The 20026-nt window shown below is 47.3% G+C and overlaps 1 protein-coding gene across 15 annotated transcripts in view; it reads right to left on the bottom strand.

Moving 5' to 3' along the window:
• Positions 1 to 20026, bottom strand: part of PKHD1 (PKHD1 ciliary IPT domain containing fibrocystin/polyductin) — a 417767-nt gene that overhangs the window by 386915 nt on the left and 10826 nt on the right. For 14 of the 15 annotated variants that reach the window (XR_012902469.1, XM_075923353.1, XM_075923339.1 and 11 more), the window contains 4 exons: positions 13536 to 13593; positions 9767 to 9845; positions 7706 to 7780; positions 1422 to 1486 (listed from right to left, as the gene is read on the bottom strand). Coding sequence is in view for 14 of the 15 variants with exons in the window: in XM_075923353.1 (XP_075779468.1) it covers positions 1422 to 1486; positions 7706 to 7780; positions 9767 to 9845; positions 13536 to 13593 (277 nt within the window). In the remaining variant the exon portion in view is untranslated. The remainder of the gene's footprint in view (positions 1 to 1421; positions 1487 to 7705; positions 7781 to 9766; positions 9846 to 13535; positions 13594 to 20026) is intronic. The other variant, XM_075923346.1, reaches the window with a different exon arrangement.

Below are 20026 nucleotides of genomic sequence, written 5' to 3'. Positions count from 1 at the left end.
CATGTGAGGCAGCTTTCCCTCCAACTTTCTCCTGGGAATGGCCTATCAAAGGCCTGCAACTCACATGACAAGCAAAACGGCCCCTTCACAGCCCTAGTGAAGTGAATCAATGAGCAAGTGACACACTGAGCCAACCATCATCATCAAAACTCAGCTACTCCAGAGACAAGGACAGACACATTTTTTTAGACAGGGAACCTGTGCGTCTCCAGCCCTGGTCTACATTTGGCAGCTATTTCACAACAACCCCCCTTATTTAGAAACAGGTTAGAGGTTTTTTTGAAATCTGTATTCCTGCTTTCCTCGGGGAATAATGCTTATTTCAAAATAGATATTTCGTAATAGTGAAATAGCGTAGACACTTATTTCAAAATAAGTACTCCCCAGAGTAATTTGAAATAATTACTCCTCAGTGCTTCCTCGGGCTCTAAGTCGAGGGAGCATATCCATATTCATGGAGCCTGCCTCGATCTAATTTTGAGGCTCCCCCATAAGGAGACACGCTATTATTTCCGGAGTTGTTATTTTGAAATAACTCCCTAGTGTAGACATGCCCCCAGTTAGCTATGGGGAGGAAAGTTATCCTGTAAACCAGTGGTCACCAACCAGTAGTTCAGGATCTATTGGTAGATCTTTGAACCTCTGACAGGTGATCCTGAGAAGTTTGGCACGGAGACTATCAAGTGCCAGCACTTCATCTGCGCTCTGCCTTGGAAGTGCCCCTTACCCCTGGGAGCCTTCTGCTTGCTGGGCAGGGCACAGGAAGATGAAGAGGGGGTGCTGATGTCAGGGTGCCCCTCCCTCGACCCTGTACCCCATCGCCACAGAGCAGAGGTGGGCAGGGATGGACAGAGTTTGCTGGATGTTTTGGTAGTGGTGCAGGGCCAGGGTAGGAGTGAGCCTGCCTTAGCCCCCTGCACCGCCACCCAGAAGCTACCTGTGGTAAGCAGTGCCCAGATGGAGCTCGCATTCCAAACCCAGGCCCCAGTCCTGAACCCCAAGCCCCTGCCCCCAGCCTGATAAAAGCAAGTGAGATGAGGGAGGGAGGATGGAGTGAGTAGGGGTGGGACCTCAGAGAAGAGGCGGGAAGGAGGCGGGGCAAGGATGTTGGGTTTGAGGTAGATCCTGGATTGCACTTAAAGTCAAAAAGTGATCTCGTGCTTAAAAAGGTTGGAGACCCCTGCTGTAAAGAGAGGCAAAGGTCAAAAACCGGACCAGGGAGGGAAATGTGTACAATAGTCACTGGGTTACAATCATAAGCCCAAGGTCGGAAAGGGCAGGACCATTCCAGGGCCTTATTCCCCACATTGGGGTTCCGATGGGACAGCTGTGTACCCAGGGATATTTTATTCATCAGGCCACCTTTCAAGGCAAAGACCAGAACTGTAGGTGCATCCTGGGTTCTCCTCTTTCCCACTGACCGATATAGTTGCCTTCTACACGGCACTGTAAGGTCCCTGTTCCACGATCCATCTGAATGGGGTAGCTGTAAAGAGAGAGAATTGTGCTGCCTTTAGAAAGGAAAGGGAGCACCAGGAAAACACAGACGTACCTCTCCAAACAATACACAGCTTGTCCTGCACCCCAGGCCTTGATCCTGGAAAGGTGCTTGGACCCTCAGCTTAAATGGGAGGGAGGTGAGGGCACATCCAAATAGCTTCTCACAAGACTGGGTCACTGGAGAAGGTGCACAGGAGCCATGTGGGGAAGAGGTACAGTCCTGAGGCTGCTGTGACACAGAAAATTCTGCCCACAAGCAAGTCTATGCCTCAAAGGAAGCCAGGGTTCAAACTCAGGTGAAGCCTAGCCTCTCTCCCATCTACACACAAGTCACACTAAGGCAGGGGTTGGACTCAGGGTCCCCAGACCTCACAGGGGTGGAAGGTTCAAGCCTGAATCAAGCTGGGAAACCAGACTCAAGCCCTATTGCTGAACAGTTATAGACGCAGCCGCACTGGACTCATGCTCTGAGAGTCCCACAGTCTGACTTTCTTTATCCTCTGGAAAGTCATATTCGGTGGACAGCCAAGTGTTTCCACACTACCATTAATAGAGGGCTAGAGTGGCCACATTTTGGGAGGGCACTGAGCCATCTGGACTATAGGTGGCTGGACTTGGGCCTGAATAATACAATATAGACACTGGAGCCACAAGTTGGGATGGGACCCACAATTCAACAAGTCCTAGCCTAGTGTGTAGATACTCAAGCCCCAAGTTAACAAACCCATTGACTAACTCAGTTTCAACTAACCCTGGGGCTTACACTGCAGAGCAGACATACCCTCTATGGCCCCAACAGTGGCTTAAAGATGGACTTTGGCTGAAAATCCACCCTTGCCCACAAGGGGTGCTCAGGAGACAGTGGACTCTGATTACTGACCAAATCACAGAAACAGAGAAATGGAGAATCAGGTTCCATGTGTCTTGAAGCAAGTGAAACCTGCCCATTGTAGCATGACCAGAGCAGCACTCTCTGGGAATGTCTAGACTGCGAGGATCTATCGGAAAAAGATACGCAAAATGCGCTCTGAATTTTGCAAAACTTTTTTCAGAAGAGGCTTTTTGGAAATTTGGCCTGTCTACACTGGGCCAATTTTGGGAAAAACCCTCTTTCGAAAGCCCCCTTCTTCCTCATGGAATGAGGAATACAGGAGTTTCTGAAGGAGCGCATTTGCTCTTCCGCTTTTCTTTGCGGAGGAGTTTTTTTCGGGAGACCTCTGATATCCTGAAAACACCCAGCAGTCTAGCCGTGCCCTCAGCGGGGTGGCTATAGATTGCTAGCAGGCAGGCTAAGAATGTTGTTAATGTTGAAACTGCTTTGAAAAAAATCAATGATGCCAAGGCTAGGTTGGTAAAAGTTTAAACCAAGTTTTGACAAGCTGCTTAAGCAGCTTGGCTCTGCCATTCCCATATTTCAAACAAAGACCTTTTCATCCACAGCAGAGAGGAATGTGTTATTCAGAGGAACTGAGATAGTTTGTATTTGGCTTACGCAAACAGAAATGACACTGTCAGGAGCTGTTGTCCCTAGGGGGCATAAAAACTTCCCCTCCCCTGGACGTTTCCCCATTACTCTGCACTTGGTCACTTACAACTGTACTTGAAGTGCACAAAGATATTTCCAGCCTCTGTGTTTTTAAGAGCCCGATCTCCATCTGCAAAGAATGCCTGCTTAGCACAGCTGGCCTTCTCCAAACTGGGAGTTTAGCCACCTGTGTAGCTGCACTAGTACAACCCCCTAGGGTGCTGTGTTGGTCTACAACTTGTACTGGTGCAGCTGTCCACAATTTAACCCACACAGGCTGTGTCCAGACTCAGGGGTTTTTTCGGGAAAAGTAGCCTTTTTCCGAAAAAACTTCCCCTGCATCCAGACTCAATCCGCATTCTTTCGAAATTAAATCGAAAGAACGCGGCTTTTCTTTCGATGGCAGTAAACCTCATTTCACGAGGAAGAACGCCTTCTTTCGAAAGTTCCTCTTTCGAAAGAAGGCGTTCTTCAATGTAAATAGGGCTTCTTCAAAAGAGAGCATCCAGACTCACTGGATGCTTTCTTTCGAAAAAGCAAGCCGCTTTTTCGAAAGTTCAACGTGCAGTCTAGACGCTCTCTTTCGAAAGAGGCTTGCAGTCTAGACATAGCCACAGAGGCGAACCTGGCCTCATATTGTTTAACTGCTTCTAATGCTGGGGCTTTGCAATAATCCCCAGGGCAATATGGCCTAAATCATTTTGTCATCTCTGCCAATCTTTAGGCCAGGTCTACACTAGACCCGGAAGCTTGGCTTAAGGTACGCAACTCCAGCTATGTAGGATATATAGCTGGCGTCGGCTTATCTTAAGCTGAGCTTGGCAGTGTCCCAACAGTGGGAGGCCACAAAAACAAATGCTCTGTCAGCGTCCCTTACTCCTGGCAGGAGTACTGGACGTGGGTGTACTCAGAGTTTGATTTAGCGAGTCTTAACTAGACCTGCTAAATCAAACTCCAGAAGGTCGAGCCATCTTCCGCAGCGTGTAGACATGTAAGTATGCTATTGGTGCCAGTGGGATGGGTCTGTTCTGCCAGCCAAAGCATCCTGAGGAGTGCTGTGCATTCCAGCTCTACCCACTGTCTGGCCTCTGCTCACTCCTAATGCACCTCCCATACTGTGGAGTGGGTAGCGCAAAGGTCACTCTGTGGCATGATGCCAGCCCACTCCCATGGCATAAAGGGGCTTTGACTGTCAGGAACTATGGGCTAGAGTTCTCTGACCTGAGCGTAGGGCTAGCCTGCTCAGCCCTCAGGCCAGTTCATGAGACCAGTTGAGCTGCAGCAGAATCACCTGATTGGCAGCCGGCCAGCTGGCTGCCAGAAACCCACAGGTCTACATTTAAATGCACCAGCAAGGGCAGGTTGTTGGCTGCTCCACACTTTAACACACAGCTGCAATCTCCCCTGTGTTTCCCATTGTTCCCTGCCTTGCTCTGATCCCATTCCAGGCCTGCTACCTTGCTTGGTTCCTGAACCAGTTTCCTAGTTCCTGTAACCCACTTTAATCATTAGGACAGACTCCAGCTCTAACCATAGGAAAGATCGCCCACATCCCCGACACTGACCAAGGACTATGGAATCAGTCTCTCATCTTTTGTTTAGCGCACATTTCCTAGTGTAGTGCCAACAGATGGGAATAAACCTCCTCTGAAGCTTAGGGCATGAGCCTCCACCACATGAGTGAAAAGCCAGCTGGCTCTCAGCTAAGGCTGTAGAGCAGACTCATTCTTTCTCTCTGTAAGTGGTCTAAGTGCCACTACATAGGACAGTGAATCACACTCAGTAGGTATGTTGGTTACACTGACATGACACTTGGTTCTAATCTTTGCCAAACCAAGTACAAGGGACAAATTTTCCAGCCAAAGATGCAAAAACAATATGTCCCATTGAAAAGTGACAATTTCAAGAAGGTTGACACTGGAAATTGTCAAAACGAACTGTTTCAACTTCGATATATTAAAATATTAATGTTACTATATGTATGCATATTGCATTCATCAACATACATATTGTCATCAGTATTTTGTATTATAAAATGTTGACACTATCAAAATGACCCGATCTAATTTTTCCTGAATTTCCATTCTGTGAGAAATTTAAACTTTTTTGTTCTGATTTCAAACACATGCAAAATTTGGAACGGGCAGAGTTTCCTGCAGCTCTAGTTAAGTATGCTATTGGCTAACAGAGCATAAGAAAACCAGAACTTAGAACTTCTTATCTCTGGTAATCTAACAAGATGCAAGCAATAATGAAAAAGATGACATTCAATAAAAAGCCAGGGTATCGGACTTCACTTAGGAAGGAAAGATCAAATGCACCGCTAAAATCTGGGGAATAAGCAGCTAGGTGCTGAAAAGGATCTGGTGACTAGAATGGATCACAAACTGTGTGGATCACAATAATGTGATGCAGTTGTGAAAAAGGCTGAATATTCTGGAGTATAGTAAAAGGAGTGTTGTAAGAAAGACACACGAAGTAAGAGTCCAGTTACACTCAGTCATGATGGGACCTCTTTAGAGAAGAGTGTCTAGTTCTGGGTGCTTTGCTGTAGGAAAGATGGGGACAAACTGGAGAGAGTCTAGACAAGAGCAACAAGACTGATAAAAGTTCTAGAAAACCTGACCCAAAAGTTGAAGATACTAGGCATGTTTAGTTTCAACAAACACGACTGAGCAGGGATCTGATAACAGTCTATAAATATGTTAAGGGCTGCTGTAAAGAGGACTGATCTATTGCTCTCTGTGCCCTGGTCTACACTAGGCCTTTGTTTCAAAATAACCCCTCTTTGATCGAATTAATAAGGGAAGCATCCACACTATCAAGCTAACAGGTTGCTTATTTCAAAATCTGTACACCTGCTTTCCTCGGGGAATAACGCTAATTCCGAAATAGTTATTTCGAAATAGCAGTAGTGGGGATGCTCCAATGCCACTATTTCGAAATAACTGCTCCCCAGAGTAATTCAAACTAATTACTCCCCAGTGCTTCCTGGGTCTCTAAGAGTGTGTCTAGACTACTGAGTTTTGTCGACAAAAGTGGACTTTTGTCGACAAAACTATACCAGCGTCTACACTACCGCTGAGTTCTGTCGACATAACATCGACAGAACTCAGCAATTTTGTCGACGTTGGTAAACCTCATTTTACGAGGCATAACACCTTCTGTCGACAGAGTTCTGTCGACAGAAGGTGTTATTGCATGTAGGGTTGTGTCTAGACTACAGGGTTTTGTCGACAAAGCAGCTTGCTTTGTCGACAGAACTGAATGTGTCTAGACGCTCTTTGCAGACAGAAGTTTTGTCGACAGATACTGTCGACAAAACTTCTGTCGACAAAACCCTGTAGTCTAGACGTACCCAAAGTTGAGGTAGCGCATCCATGTTCATGGAGCCTGACTTTGACTAATTTTGAGACTTTTTCGTAGTGAGGACACGCTATTTTGACTGTTATTTCGGGAGTTATTAAATCGATTTTAGTTATTTTGAAATAATTTCCTAGTGTAGACATTCCCTGTGTCTGCTGAAGGCAGAACAAGAAGAAATCAGCTTATTCTGCAGCAAGGGAGAGTTAGCTGAGATATTAGGAGAAGCTTTCTACTATGAGCACAGTGAAGTTCTGGAAGATGTTTCCAAGTGAGGTTATGAAATCCCTATTACGGGAGGTTTTTAAGAATAGGTTTGTACAAACACCGGTCGGGGACTGTGTAGATTTAGTTGGGGGCTGGACTCAATAACTTCAAAGCTCCCTTTTACCCTTACATTTCTATGAAAATCAGCAACCCAGAATCACACACACACTCCAACATTTTACCAAACATGCTGGCTACATCTAGACTGGCATGATTTTCTGGAAATGCTTTTAACAGAAAAGTTTTCCGTTAAAAGCATTTTCAGAAAAGTGCATCTAGATTGGTAGGACGCTTTTCCGCAAAAGCACTTTCTGCGGAAAAGCGTCTTTGGCCAATCTAGACGCGCTTTTCCGCAAAAAAGCCCTGATCACCATTTTCGCGATCGGGGCTTTTTTGCGGAAAACAAATCTCTGCTGTCTACACTGGCCCTTTTGCACAAAAGTTTTGCACAAAAGGAACTTTTTCCCGAACGGGAGCAGCATAGTATTTCCGCAAAAAGCACTGATTTCTTACAGTAGGAAGTCAGTGATTTTGCGGAAATTCAAGTGGCCAGTGTAGACAGCTGGCAAGTTTTTCCAGAAAAGCGGCTGATTTTCCGGAAAAACTGGTCAGTCTAGACAGAGCCGCTGACTTTAAGAGCCACTCTAAACTGTGACAAAGCACCTGCCTCTTGTTACCATAACCCAGATGAAGGGGAGGCAGATGCTTCCTAACCGTGTGAGGGGGACATCACCAGCACTTGAACAGTGATCCCAACCCTAGCTCCACCCCTTCCCCAAGACCCCAGCCTCGTGGCACTCCTTCCCCCAAGATCCTGCTCCTGAATCACCTCTTCCTCTCAAGACCCCCTCCCAGCTCTCTTTTCTCCTCCCATTCCTCCCCCTCCTGGCAGAGAAAAAATGGTTGAGCCATGGCCCCTGCTCCCAGCACCCCGTTCCAGTGCTCTTCCCAGATGAACAGATGACCCTCCACAATCAGGCATATTGAGTTCTCAGAGCAGTGTGAAGCTGTAGCTACAGCCTAAAGGCAAAAGGAAGGGCATAGACTAACATGCTTCTAGTTCGCCTGTTGGCAAAAGAACAAAGGCTGATCCATCCGTCTCCTTCCGCCTCGAGGATAACAGGGCTAGATAGGAAACAAACAGGAAAGATATGAGATTAGGGGAAGCCATAAGTCCTAGGGTGACATTTTAGACCTAAGTCGCTAGCCAAATGCCCACTGTATTGTGGAACTAGAGGTTGAACCTCTCTGGTCCGGCAACATCTGTGGTCTGGCAGGACCACAGATGTTGCCGGACCACAGAGCTCCAGGATCCCAGCGGCAGGGAACTGGAGAGGCTCGGGATTGGCCGCAGAGCCCCTGGGGGAGCAGAGCTGCGGCGGCACCAGGGCTGGCAGTGGAGGCGGGAGGTAAGAGAGCACCCCTGGGCTGCTCAGAGACCCCAGAGAAACCCAGAGTCTGTCAGCAGAGGAGCCAGAATGGACCTCCCCTGGTCCAGCAAACTCCAGGGAGAGCCAACCTGTACTTGACTTAACATCACTGGAAAGCTGTGTCCCGAACACCTCATGGGACATGCAGAACTCTGGCAAAACTGAGGAGCCCTTGCCTCATTCACTGAGTTTTTTACAAGATCCATACAAATGAGGCAAGAGCTATGAGAAACCTTACTCCCCTCACTGCACATACTCACATAAAGTGACCCTAGTGTTTCTATAAAACTAGAGGCTGAATCTATTCCATCTGCTCAGGTTTCTCAAGTAAGCTCACCAGTGTTTTGAGCATATGTTGTACATACTGAAACCAACATTGCAGTGGAGGGTACCAACACACCGAAGATACGCTGAATCACATTCCAACTTTCCATACCATTAACCAAAGCCCTTGCCGTTCCCATTCAAAAGGGGTGAAAGAATAACTGATCTTGAACAAGATCCTGTTAATCAGTACCCAGAGGCTAGGACTGTTGACTCTGGCTCAGCTAGTATAAATCAGTGCCAATCCATTGACTTATGATTTACACCATCTGGGGATTTGGTGTAATCAGAAAATTTACTAAGCTGCAGCAGAGCTGAAACCCATCAGAATGTTGCCTCCCAATACAGCAAATTCTGAGGCTTCAGACACTGGTGAATAAAACACACAAGGCAAATGTGCAATGGGAGAATATTTCTTCCTGACCACTGGGATGATCAGTGAAACCCCTGAAGCATGAAGTTTGATTATCCTTTTCCCTCACATCAAGTACGACATTAACAAATACTGTAAAGTAACTGTAGACCCTCTGGGTCCCAATTTTACACAGCCTGGCACAGCCACACATACATGAGCCAATTCAGAATCCTCCAGCCATTCATCCTAGTGATAGTAGATTATACCCACTTTGGGCTCGCTGGGCCCTCCATCTTGTGCGAACATTTGTACCAATGCAGAGTCAGAATAGTAGCATTTTATGTCCACCTCACACTGGTGCAAAGGATCACGCATGCAACAGGGCAATGGAAAAATCAAGGTGTCACTCTTTGGAAGTGGAAGTGACTATGAAGCTCTGGGAAATGGAGAGTAATGCACATGGCACAGACTCTCAAGGTATTCAGGCATCTAGCTTCTGGAGTTTTCAGTGGAAACTAAGAGCTTAATACCTCTGAGAATCTGACCCACCGTTTCTCAGGAATTGTGCTTTTAATTTTCTTGGCAAATGGAAAGTTCTCTCCCCAACCAAGCTAACAGAACTTCTAAAAATGCAATTGGATGAGAAAATGTATTAACTTCTAGTTTTCTACATTTTAAATTAGTTTGTTTTAATTCGTAAACCAAAATAAAACCTCTAACAACCCGATGCAATTACAGTACAATTCACACTGAGCCACAATTGACTGTGCCACTACTCAATAAACAGACTAGCTTAATGAACCAGTTGCAATTAGATTAACAAAGTTTGCTGGAGCCCAACTCATGAGCTTCAATAAACCCCAACAAAAGGCAACTGGCAGTTCTGTGCCAAATGGTTGCAATTTATTGATGTCAAGGAGGATGGTCAAAGAAAGAAATTCAAAAAACAAACAAAAAAACCCTACACATGGACAGAATCAGATTTTTAATGTGCATAGTTACCCATCAATATAGTCAATCTTAAAGTCAATGCTTTCGTATCTTCCAGCAATGATATGTCCACTGACTTGTATCACATTTCCTGTTTAAATGAGGAAGAAAATAAAAGGGTTATTTTGGAAGCAATATGCTAATGTTTATGGAGTAAGGCAGCTGGCAAAATGGGGGTGAAGAAGCAGGTTTACCAACAGGTATTTAATCATTATTATTTGTCTTAAAGTGTCTAGAAGTTCCAGTTATGGACCATTGTGCTAGGTGCTGTACAAATACAGAACAAAGACAGTCCCTGCCCATCATGGCTGTGTCTAGACTGGCCAGTTTTTCTGGAAAATCAGCCGCTTTTCCGAAAAATTTGACATCTGTCTACACTGGCTGCTTGAATTTCCGCAAAAGCACTGACTTCCTACTGTAAGAAATCAGTGCTTTTTGCAGAAATACTATGCTGCTCCCATTCGGGCAAAAGTCCCTTTTGCGCAAAACTTTTGCGCAAAAGGGCCAGTGGAGACAGCTGAGATTTGTTTTCCGCAAAAAAGCCCCGATTGCGAAAATGGCGATCGGGGTTTTTTGGCGGAAAAGCGCGTCTAGATTGGCCATGGACACTTTTCCACAAAAAGTGCTTTTGCGGAAAAGCATCCTACCAATCTAGACGCTCTGTTCCGAAAATGCTTTTAATGAAAAACTTTTCCGTTAAAAGCATTTCCGGAAAATCATGCCAGTCGAGACGTAGCCCATGAGTTTACAATCTAAGTAAAAGACAAGAAACAACAGACAGATACAGACAGGGAGTGCAAGGAAACAACACAGGTGCTCGGTGGGATCTACAAAAGTGTTTCAGCTGGCATGGCACCTAACTCCCATTGGGAGACAATGGGAGTCAGCCTCTTCACCCACTGAACTGAAAAAAATGTATTTTTGATTTTAAACAGAGAATCTCAATTTCAGGGTTTTCCAAACAGACACCAACAATTTCTGGCAAAATAAAAAAATAAAAAAATAAATAAATAAAAAAACACATTCTTCTAACGTTTCCACTAGTTTTAAAAAAAGTGTGTAATTACCCAATCAGCTTTACTGCTGAGTCATTTTAGTTAGCCAAATAGCATCTTCTGGGCATTTTTTATTTTGGAGACCCGAGAGTGCTTTTATATTAATTACAGCCACGAGTCAGGCTAACACTTAACCACATTTAACTTTAAGCTGATGCGTAGCCCCGTCATTGTTCAGGAAAGCATGTAAACCCCTGCTTCCCTTTAGGCTTGTGCATTTCCACGAGACCATTTGCAGGATTAAAATCAGGCATGTTCTTTAGCATTCCAGTTTCAACACTGCATTGACATAAAGGATCCAATTCACTGAATAGGTAAAAACCACAACATGGGTCAAAATCCGCTCACTTTGCCCATAACTCCAGATTAACCCCACTGATTTCAGTGGGCACATTTCACTTTTACATGAGCACAGCTCAGATCAGAATCCCTCACCCAGCATGGGCATTATGAGCGGGAAAAGAGGGTTGCCCCCCACTGTACAAGTAGTTGAACTGAGTAAAGAGCCAGATTTTTAGAAGAATTTAGGCATCACATGTAGAATAGTGATAGAAATGTAGCCGTATTAGTCTGGTGTAGCTGAAACAAAATACAGGACTATGTAGCACTTTAAAGACTAACAAGATGGTTTATTAGATGATGAGCTTTCGTGGGCCAGACCCACTTCTTGATCTGAGGAAGTGGATCTGGCCCACGAAAGCTCATCATCTAATAAACCATCTTGTTAGTCTTTAAAGTGCTACATAGTCCTGTATTTTGTTTCGGCATCACATGGGATTTTCAAGAGCGTCCAGCACCCAGATCCTCAAAGGTATTTAGGCTCTGACCTGATTTTAGTAGGAGTTAGGGGGTCTAAAAACCTTTGAGAATCTGGCTCTGGAGGTTTCACTAAATTAATTAATTCTAAGTTAATTCAAAAGTACTAGGCACTTTTGAAAATCCCAGTATGCGCCTTTCTGTATCATAAGCCACCTAAGCACTTTTAAAAATCTGCCCCGAAGAAATCTGCACAAGGCCATGCGGGAAGTCTACAGAAGGGCCGCCATGGAACCCAGAGGGCTCTGAAGGAGACAACAAGGCCTCCTGCCCCCTCCCCCAGCGAGCTCAGGGGCAGCAGGGCTGGCCAGTTAAGTACGTTTTGCATCACGCATTGGTGAAGCATGGCGCACCAAAGCCCTGAGCTTCTGCAAAGGGAAGCGTCAGCTTAAGGGGTCAGAATCTGGCCTTTGTTCCCTGCGGACCAGCCGGCTCTTTAGCTTTGCAATAGACAAGAGGAAGGGACTGTTAACTCCTTGTAGGAATGTGACTCTAACAACATTTATGCCTCTTCTCCCCCAGCTTTTGACTGGGAACTATGAGGACTTTCCAGTGAAGCGAGGGGAGGTGCGTGGGAAGGAATGCCAGCATCTGTCTATGGGGAATTATTCGGTAAAGAGGGTGGGAGGGGAAGCCGTGCTGGGTTCACACCCTGGAGTGAAAAGACTTGGAGGCGGGATGACTCCCCATAACACAACTGCAGTCATTAAAACAGACAGAGGATCTAACACTCGGCACTGGCTCCACCAATGAAGGATCACTGGAACTGGGCTTTATGTCCTGAGACAGAATTTTCAGAGGAACCTAGGGGAGTTGGGAACTCAACTGCCACAAAACTGCCCTGCAACTTGGATATTTAACTTTGAAAACCCCAGCTCAAATAAAAGACATTAAAATAAAAGAACTCACAGACACTAGGGGCTTGACTGATGAAGACGTTTAGGTGCCTTCAGATGCAAACAGGCACCTCATAGTTGCTTAACATCCAGTAGCGGCACCTCCAGCCACAGTACGGGCCCCCCACAAAAAAAGCACTGTTAACATCTATTAACTTTAAATGGGAGTTAAGCATCTAATCTGCATTGGTGCTTTCCTAAGCCTCATGAGGTGCCTTTCTGCATCCTTTGGCACCTAAATACCCGTGTTCATCCAGCCCTACCTCGCTTGCAAACCATTTCAAAGTCCAAATCAGTAAATTACACTGAAATGATCTTCCAGAGCAGCTCAAAAATGCCAGTGGGATTATGGGAACCAAGAGAGTGGAGCCGCAGCTCACTGTTCAGTCAAGCCACCAGCGCGATACACAGGCCAAAAGAGAGAAAGTCACCGGCACCTGAAACAGACAAGCATCTATTCTGATCCAAAGCCCTGTGCAAGTGTTTACTTCCTCCAGCTTGACTCACACAACACCAGGCTTGGGCTCTCTCTACTATACCTGTTCCAAATCTGCCCAGAGGGGCTCTACATGATGAAATTAGTGAGATGCTGTTTGGGTTATGGGGTTAAAATGAGGCTGCACAATCAGGGCCTAGGACTTCAATCCCTGTAAAAATAATCTTAGAAAAAGGAGCCAAGAGCTCACCAGAAAAGCAGACAGCCAGGGCATGCACTATTGTTCTACAACAGTCTGCCACTCCCAGCCTTACAAAAAGGCAATCAAGTGCCTCACTAGGAAAGACACCACAAGCAAGTGCCATCCAATGAGCACTGCATGCTACGTTATCCCTATTGTACCTGATCCATAGAGTGGGGAATCTTTCTAACTACAGAACCTGGACTTCATAGTGGCTCATGCTTCAGCTCTCTAGAGGGACCGAATTTCACCTGCCGCTACAATGGCAGGCTATGCACGAGGAAGATGAAAATACGTTACATCAAAGCGGTCTCCATTTTAAAGGAAGAAGCCTTACCTGGGACTCCAGATGGTGGATTAATTTGGTAAACCACAGGTGTCTGTGCAGCAGCAAACTGCAAGAAGAATTTTGTTGTTAAATAAGCTCACTTCCCCAGCCATCCGACAAAATCAGATTAGGCTTCATTCAAAACACAGCTGGTAGCCAGCTTTTCAGACACACTTGTCGTGACTCTTGTCCTTCAAGTGCACTTCTACTCTGATGAGCGACTTTGTCAGACTCCCCCCTTCTTATCAGCAGACTTGTTCCCTGGGGCTATGTCTACACTGGTGGTTTCTTGTGCAAGAACGGCTTTTCTTGTGCAAGAACCTGCAGAGCGTCCACACGGCCCGCCCGCTCTTGGGCAAGAACATTTACAGTAAAGCTTGGGAAGAGAGGGCTTCTTGTGCAAGAGCTATGCTCTTTTCTAACAAGTGTAAGCCCTCTTGCGCAGGAGCTCTTGTGCAAGAGGGCAGTGTGGACGCTCAGCAGGGGTTTCTTGCACAAGAGAGCGTCCACACTGCCATGGATGCTCTTGTGCAAAAGCACATCTCTTGTGCAAAAGCACATGGCCGTGTGGACGTGTTCTTGTACAACAGTTCCTGTGGAGGAACTCTTGCGCAAGATGTTCTTGCACGAGAACCTGCCAGTGTAGACATAGCCTAGGTGTTCTCAGAGTCAGCTCTTCTGATTTTAGTGATGACAATAGGTTTCTACTGCTGGTTACTCCTGTTAGCTCTGCTGAAGCAGCATAGAGGAGAGAGCTGCATTCCTCTCTTCCTTGTGCCTCACCAACAAAACTCTTATTAAAGTGCTAATCAGTTACACCTGGGCTTCCTCACTGAAGGCAGCCGGTCTATACAGGTGTCACCAAGGGTATGTCTAGACTACAGGGTTTTGTCGACAGAAGTTTTGTCAACAGATAGGGTACGTCTAAATTACATGGCTCCATCGACGGAGCCATGTAGATTTGTTGTTTTGGCAAAGGCAAATGAAGCCGCGATTTAAATGATCGCAGCTTCATTTACATTTACATGGCTGCCGCGCTGAGCCGACAAACAGCTGATCAGCTGTTTGTCCGCTCAGCGCGCTAGTCTGGACGCTCCCCTGCCGACATCAAAGCCCTTTGTCGGCAGTCCCGGTAAACCTCATCCCACGAGGAATAACGGGGCGCCAACAAAGGGCTTTGATGTCGGCAGGGGAGCGTCCAGACTAGCGCGCTGAGCGGACAAACAGCTGATCAGCTGTTTGTCGGCTCAGCGCGGCAGCCATGTAAATGTAAATGAAGCTGCGATCATTTAAATCGCGGCTTCATTTGCCTTTGCCTATGTGTCTAATCTACATGCCTCTGACGACAGAGGCATGTAGTCTAGACACAGCCATACAGTCAACAAAGCTTCTGTCGACAAAAAGCGTCCAGACTGCAGCCAGTTCTGTCGACAAAGCAAGCTGCTTTGTCGATATAACAGTGTGGACGCAAAGGACAGTTTAGATACAATAATGCCTTTTATCGACAGAACTCTGTCAACAAAAGGCGTTATTCCTCGTAGAATGAGGTTTACATACATCAACAAAACTGCTGAGTTCTGTCGACGTTATGTCGACATAACTCAAAGGCAGTGTGGACACAGGTATAGTTTTGTCAACAAAAGTCCACTTTTGTCGACAAAACCCTGTAGTCTAGACACACCCTAAGGGTATAATTTCTCTGGGAGAGAAAGGCAATATGATCCCATGCTCCAGAATATATAACCTGATCATTGCAGAGGTGGGAAACTAAGGCCAGATTATAACTCTGGGAACTAGTGTGGGAAGAGGAAGCACCTGTATGGCCAAAGCAGTGGGGGAGCAAGGGAGGTTGTGTCTATTTGGCAAAATACATTCAGGGTCCCTGAGAGGAGCGTGCTCAGCAAGAAGCATTTGTTGCTCCTATACAAGAAAGGTAAACTGCTTTCCCACCCCCATGAGCACGTTCCACCACTGTCTCGTGTGCACGGAGTGCCAACCCCGGACACAGCTCCTCTGGAATGGAGTATTCCTGACAGCTCTAGCCTTTTTCCCTCAGTGCTTCTGAACTCCATTTTCTCTGCCTCCTTTTCTGCATGCAGGGAGGTGTTACCATAGCATCTCCCTGCTACGCCACAGTCCTACACATTTCCGCCGTGCGCTGCATTGCCCAGGGGCACCGAGCTGAACCAATCATTTATAGCAAAAAAATCAAGTCAAAGAAATGTCTCTTTTTCCACTCAGTTGCCTGCAAGCAACCCAGGATTGTCCTGAATGCCTTTGTTCCTTCAAAATCGCTGGCTGAATAATTTTGACACTCGGTTCCGGACCTGATGATAGTTTGCAGCCAGCGTCTGCAATCAAAGCGTTCATGTTGATTGAAATTACACAGCTCGCATGGTACGACTTGTTTCACCTGACTGTAACTCTCAGGCTCCTGGGGTGGGTGTGTGTGTGTCTCAGTTCAAACCCCAGCTGTCTTTTGGAAATATGACTGATCTTATGGGTATAGTCTGCCTACCCATTCCACTGGGAGCTGTTCTCCCATATGCAGGTAACATTCCCTGTACGCATTCTTGCCGATTCACTGCTTCTCTAGCCTGTTCTTGGAAAGAAGGCGTAGGCAGGATGAATAGAAAGACAGCTTGTCCACTGGTGTAAACTGCCATAGCTCAAGTGACTTCCAGCCAAGGATCTGGCTGCCAGAGCCTTACACAAGCTGGTATCAGTGGAGTATTGTGGGAGGTAATTACCCTAGTTCAGCCGTAAATAGAAGGGCTGGAAGGAATTCCAAGAGGTCCTCTCGACCAGCCTCCTGCACCGAAGCAGGATTACGAGTAGAATGTGTTTTTTGGTTCCTTCTGAGGCATCAGGGGCTGTCTAGTATCCAGGAGCCTCATCTGATCTGACAACTCCTGTGTCCCTAGAAACGTGCAGCATTTGGGATTTTCATGAGATGTCCTCCCAGAAGGCCAGACAAGGTGTGAACTGCAGTCCCAGCTGCAGTGGTCAGAGCATGGTAAAGAAGCCCAGATGTGTGTTCCTGGAAGGCAGTGGATAAGGACCTGGACTGGGGGGCTGGAGATGTGGGTTCGGCACATGGCCTGCTGCACGGCAGTGGCAAAATCATTTTGCATCTCTGCCTCAGTTTCCCCACATGCAAAATGGGAAGGGTGACACCCATCTCCTTTCGTGGAGAAATTGGAGCTCTCCAGCTGAAAAAGCACCAGCTATGCCATGAGGGCCAGCTTTACAAAAGGATTTAGGCACCTGAAGTGGCTGTTAGGGGACCTCGTGGGATTTACACTGACTTCCAGTAGAAGGTGAGTACTTTCCTGTGTTGTACTGAGTGCCCATCTGCATCTTTAGGCACCTAAATACCTTCGTGACTCTAGCCCCAAGTATTGCTAATGGACTAAATCTTGATTCTATTTAGGCCAGGGGTCTCAAATTCAATTTATGTTAGGGCTGGCGCCAGTCCTCAAATCCCCCTACTGGCCTTTGAGTACCCACTCTGACAGACCCTGAGGGGGCAGAGGTATCTGTGTGCTCCCCCCCGCGCATGCCTCTGACACCACCAGCTGCCACCTGGTGATTTAAAAAACCCCAAGGGTACCTGTCAACAGCAGCTCAGCGGGGCTAGAGCAGCTTCTGGCTGCTAACTCCACAGTGCTGCCAGCACAACCATGTGGCCCGGAAGGGTCCGTGCAGAGCCATCCCATCTATAGGGTGGTTCAGGGGGCTGCCCCAGACCTCAAGCTTTGGGGGACCCCAGGATGGCTGCCCCAACCATCCGAACGACGGCATGGTCCCCATACTCAGGTTAGCCCATAGGGCCCTGAACGGGCTGGGGCCGGCAGCTGGGGTTGGATCCCCTGCCCTCACCGTGGTGACAGAGCCAAGGGGAAGCAGTCAGGCTGGCCTGGAAGATGGCAGCAGGGCAGAGCAGAACAGAGATAAGGCTGCTGGATCGCTCTGCTTCCCCACAGCTCCTACTGCCAGTGAGAGCCGGGGGGGGGGGGGGGGAGTCCTGACCCCTGCCATTGCTCCACACCACGCCCCCTGGTAATCCCCAAGGCCACATCCCTCAGGGGAGGTGACTTGGGGGAGGGGCTGCAATGGAAGGGGAGGGGACAGAGCAGGGGCAGGAAGCAGTGGGGTGGAGGCAGAGCATGGGTTAGACTTGGGGGAAGGGTATAGCCATACACATACCCAGAGCCGCAGGGACTCGCTTGACAGCAGCATGTGCAGGCCATGTTGGGGAATTGCCTGAGCTGTCAATGACCTATGAGCCATGAGTTTGAGACCCCTGATTTATGACAAAAGCCTATTGATTTCAATGGAGCCAGGATAGATCCCTATTAAAAAGTAAGTACAGTAAACTTCTGATAATCCGGCACCTTTAGGACCCAGGGGGTGCCAGACTATCAGATATGCCAGACTATCAGAAAGGGGGCTATGAGGGGTCTGGAGTGGGGTGGGAGGGGATGCCACCCCAGGCCCCTCATAGACCCCCCTTACGATAGTCGGGCTCTGCCCCAGGCGTCCCTGATTCAGCTGCTGCTGGTCAGTTTCAGCAGCAGCTGAATCTGGGATGCCTGCAATAGAGCAGCTGGGGTGCTGCCGGGTTGGTCCCGCAGCGGCAAAGCGCGGCGCTCTGGCACCAACCCAGCAGCACTCCAGCTGCTCTTGGGGACACCTGGGACAGAGCAGCTGGGGTACTGCCCGGTTGGTCCCGTAACGCTGCCCCTAGGGGCTGCGGGACCAACCCGGCAGCACCCCAGCTGCTCTGCCCCAGGGGTCCCCAAGTCAGCCGCTGCTGAAACAGATCAGCGGCTGATTCCAGGAAGCCCTGGGCAGAGCAGCTCTGCCCCGGGCTTCCTGGAATCAGCCGCTGATCTGTTTTTCGAAATATGGCACTGTGTAAATATGCCAAATTTAAAAAAAAAAGCTATTTCGAAATTAACTACACAATTTGTGTCGCTCAAATTGTGTAGCTTATTTTGAGCTAAGGGTGCAATGTAGATGCACCCTCAGGCTGGTTAAACACTGGAATAATTGCCTAGGGAGGTTGTGGAATCTCTGTGTCTGAAGATATTTAAAAGAAGGTTAGACAAACACCTGTCAGGGATGATCTAGACAGTGCTTGGTCCTGCTGTGAGGACAGGGGATTGGATTCGATGACCTCTCAAAGTCCCTTCCAGTTCTAATGTTCTATGATTCCCTCCGGACTGCCATGTGACACAACTTAGCATCGCACTCTCAGGTAGACACTGGCCTCTGCCTCTGCCCTGGGCCCAAGACATAGCAATCAAAAACATTAATACACATTAGCATCAAGATTGCTTCATGCTAGTCATCACAACAAAGAGAGGTCAGAACCACCCAACAGCCAGCAGGATGGGCTGGAGCAAGGAGCATATCAAAGCCACGAGCCAGCAACCACCAGCTGATAGAAAAACCTTCTGTGAGCAGTTCAGGCTTGTTGCTGCCTGCAGCCGTTTGGCAGTCTACTGAAGAGGCCAAATTAATTTTTTTAATACTCATGGCTCACAGGTTTCCAGTCCCAAAACAAAGAGAGGCATTGTGTTTTATTTAGCTTGGAATGTGTCTCATTAACAGCATCCCCTGGTGATTTTTCATCAATTCTTTAAGCTAGCTGAACGGCCCAACGACTTGTACACTTTAATGTGCAATTTGCTGAAAACATCGGGCTCTCCCGCTCACTACTGGGAAAGAGCCAGGACTGACAAACACAAACGAGGAATACGGGGCTCCCTGAAAGAGCATATCTGCTCTTCCGCAAAAAAAAAACCCAAAAAACGGAAGAGCAGACACATTCCCTGGATGCGGCAGGGTTTTTCTGGGATACCTCTGGTGTAACCCACACACCTCTTAGGTATGGTTCACTGTCCCATGTAGTGGTACTTCGACCACTTATGGAGGAGAGAATGAGTTTGTTCTACAGCCTTAGCTAAGAGCAAGCTGGCTTTTAGCTCAAGCTGCAGAGGCTCAAGCATTATGCTCCACAGGGCCCAGGTTTGGTTCTTCCTGTCAGTGTTACACAAGGAGCATATAGGCCAGCACCCACTAAGGCAGGGCTACTCTCCCCCGCTTCATTTGCATGAACATGGCTGCCGCTTTTTTCCGGCTCGGGGCTTTGCCGGCAAAAAGCGCCAGTCTAGACGGGGATCTTTCGGAAAATAAAGCCTTTTCCGAAAGATCCCTTATTCCTCTTAAAATCAGGGGAGATTTAAATCCCCGCTTCATTTGCAATTGCGCTGTGTCTAATCTGCATCCCTTTTCTGCAAAAGGGGTGCAGTCTAGACACAGCCGAGTTGACACCAGCTTTTGGATAGAACATCTGCAAATGTCTTATCCCCAAAATGCCATGGCAACAAATTGACATATATAGTACACTGAAAACATGAATATAATTAAGGACACCTCAACATTAGTAGGGTGAGGAATTACAAATAAGGAAGAGGTGAAAACTCCCTGCA

This window comes from Pelodiscus sinensis, chromosome 3, assembly GCF_049634645.1.
Source record: "Pelodiscus sinensis isolate JC-2024 chromosome 3, ASM4963464v1, whole genome shotgun sequence".
NCBI classification, from domain to species: Eukaryota; Metazoa; Chordata; order Testudines; family Trionychidae; genus Pelodiscus; species Pelodiscus sinensis.
This window is presented reverse-complemented; position numbering and strand designations above follow the sequence as displayed.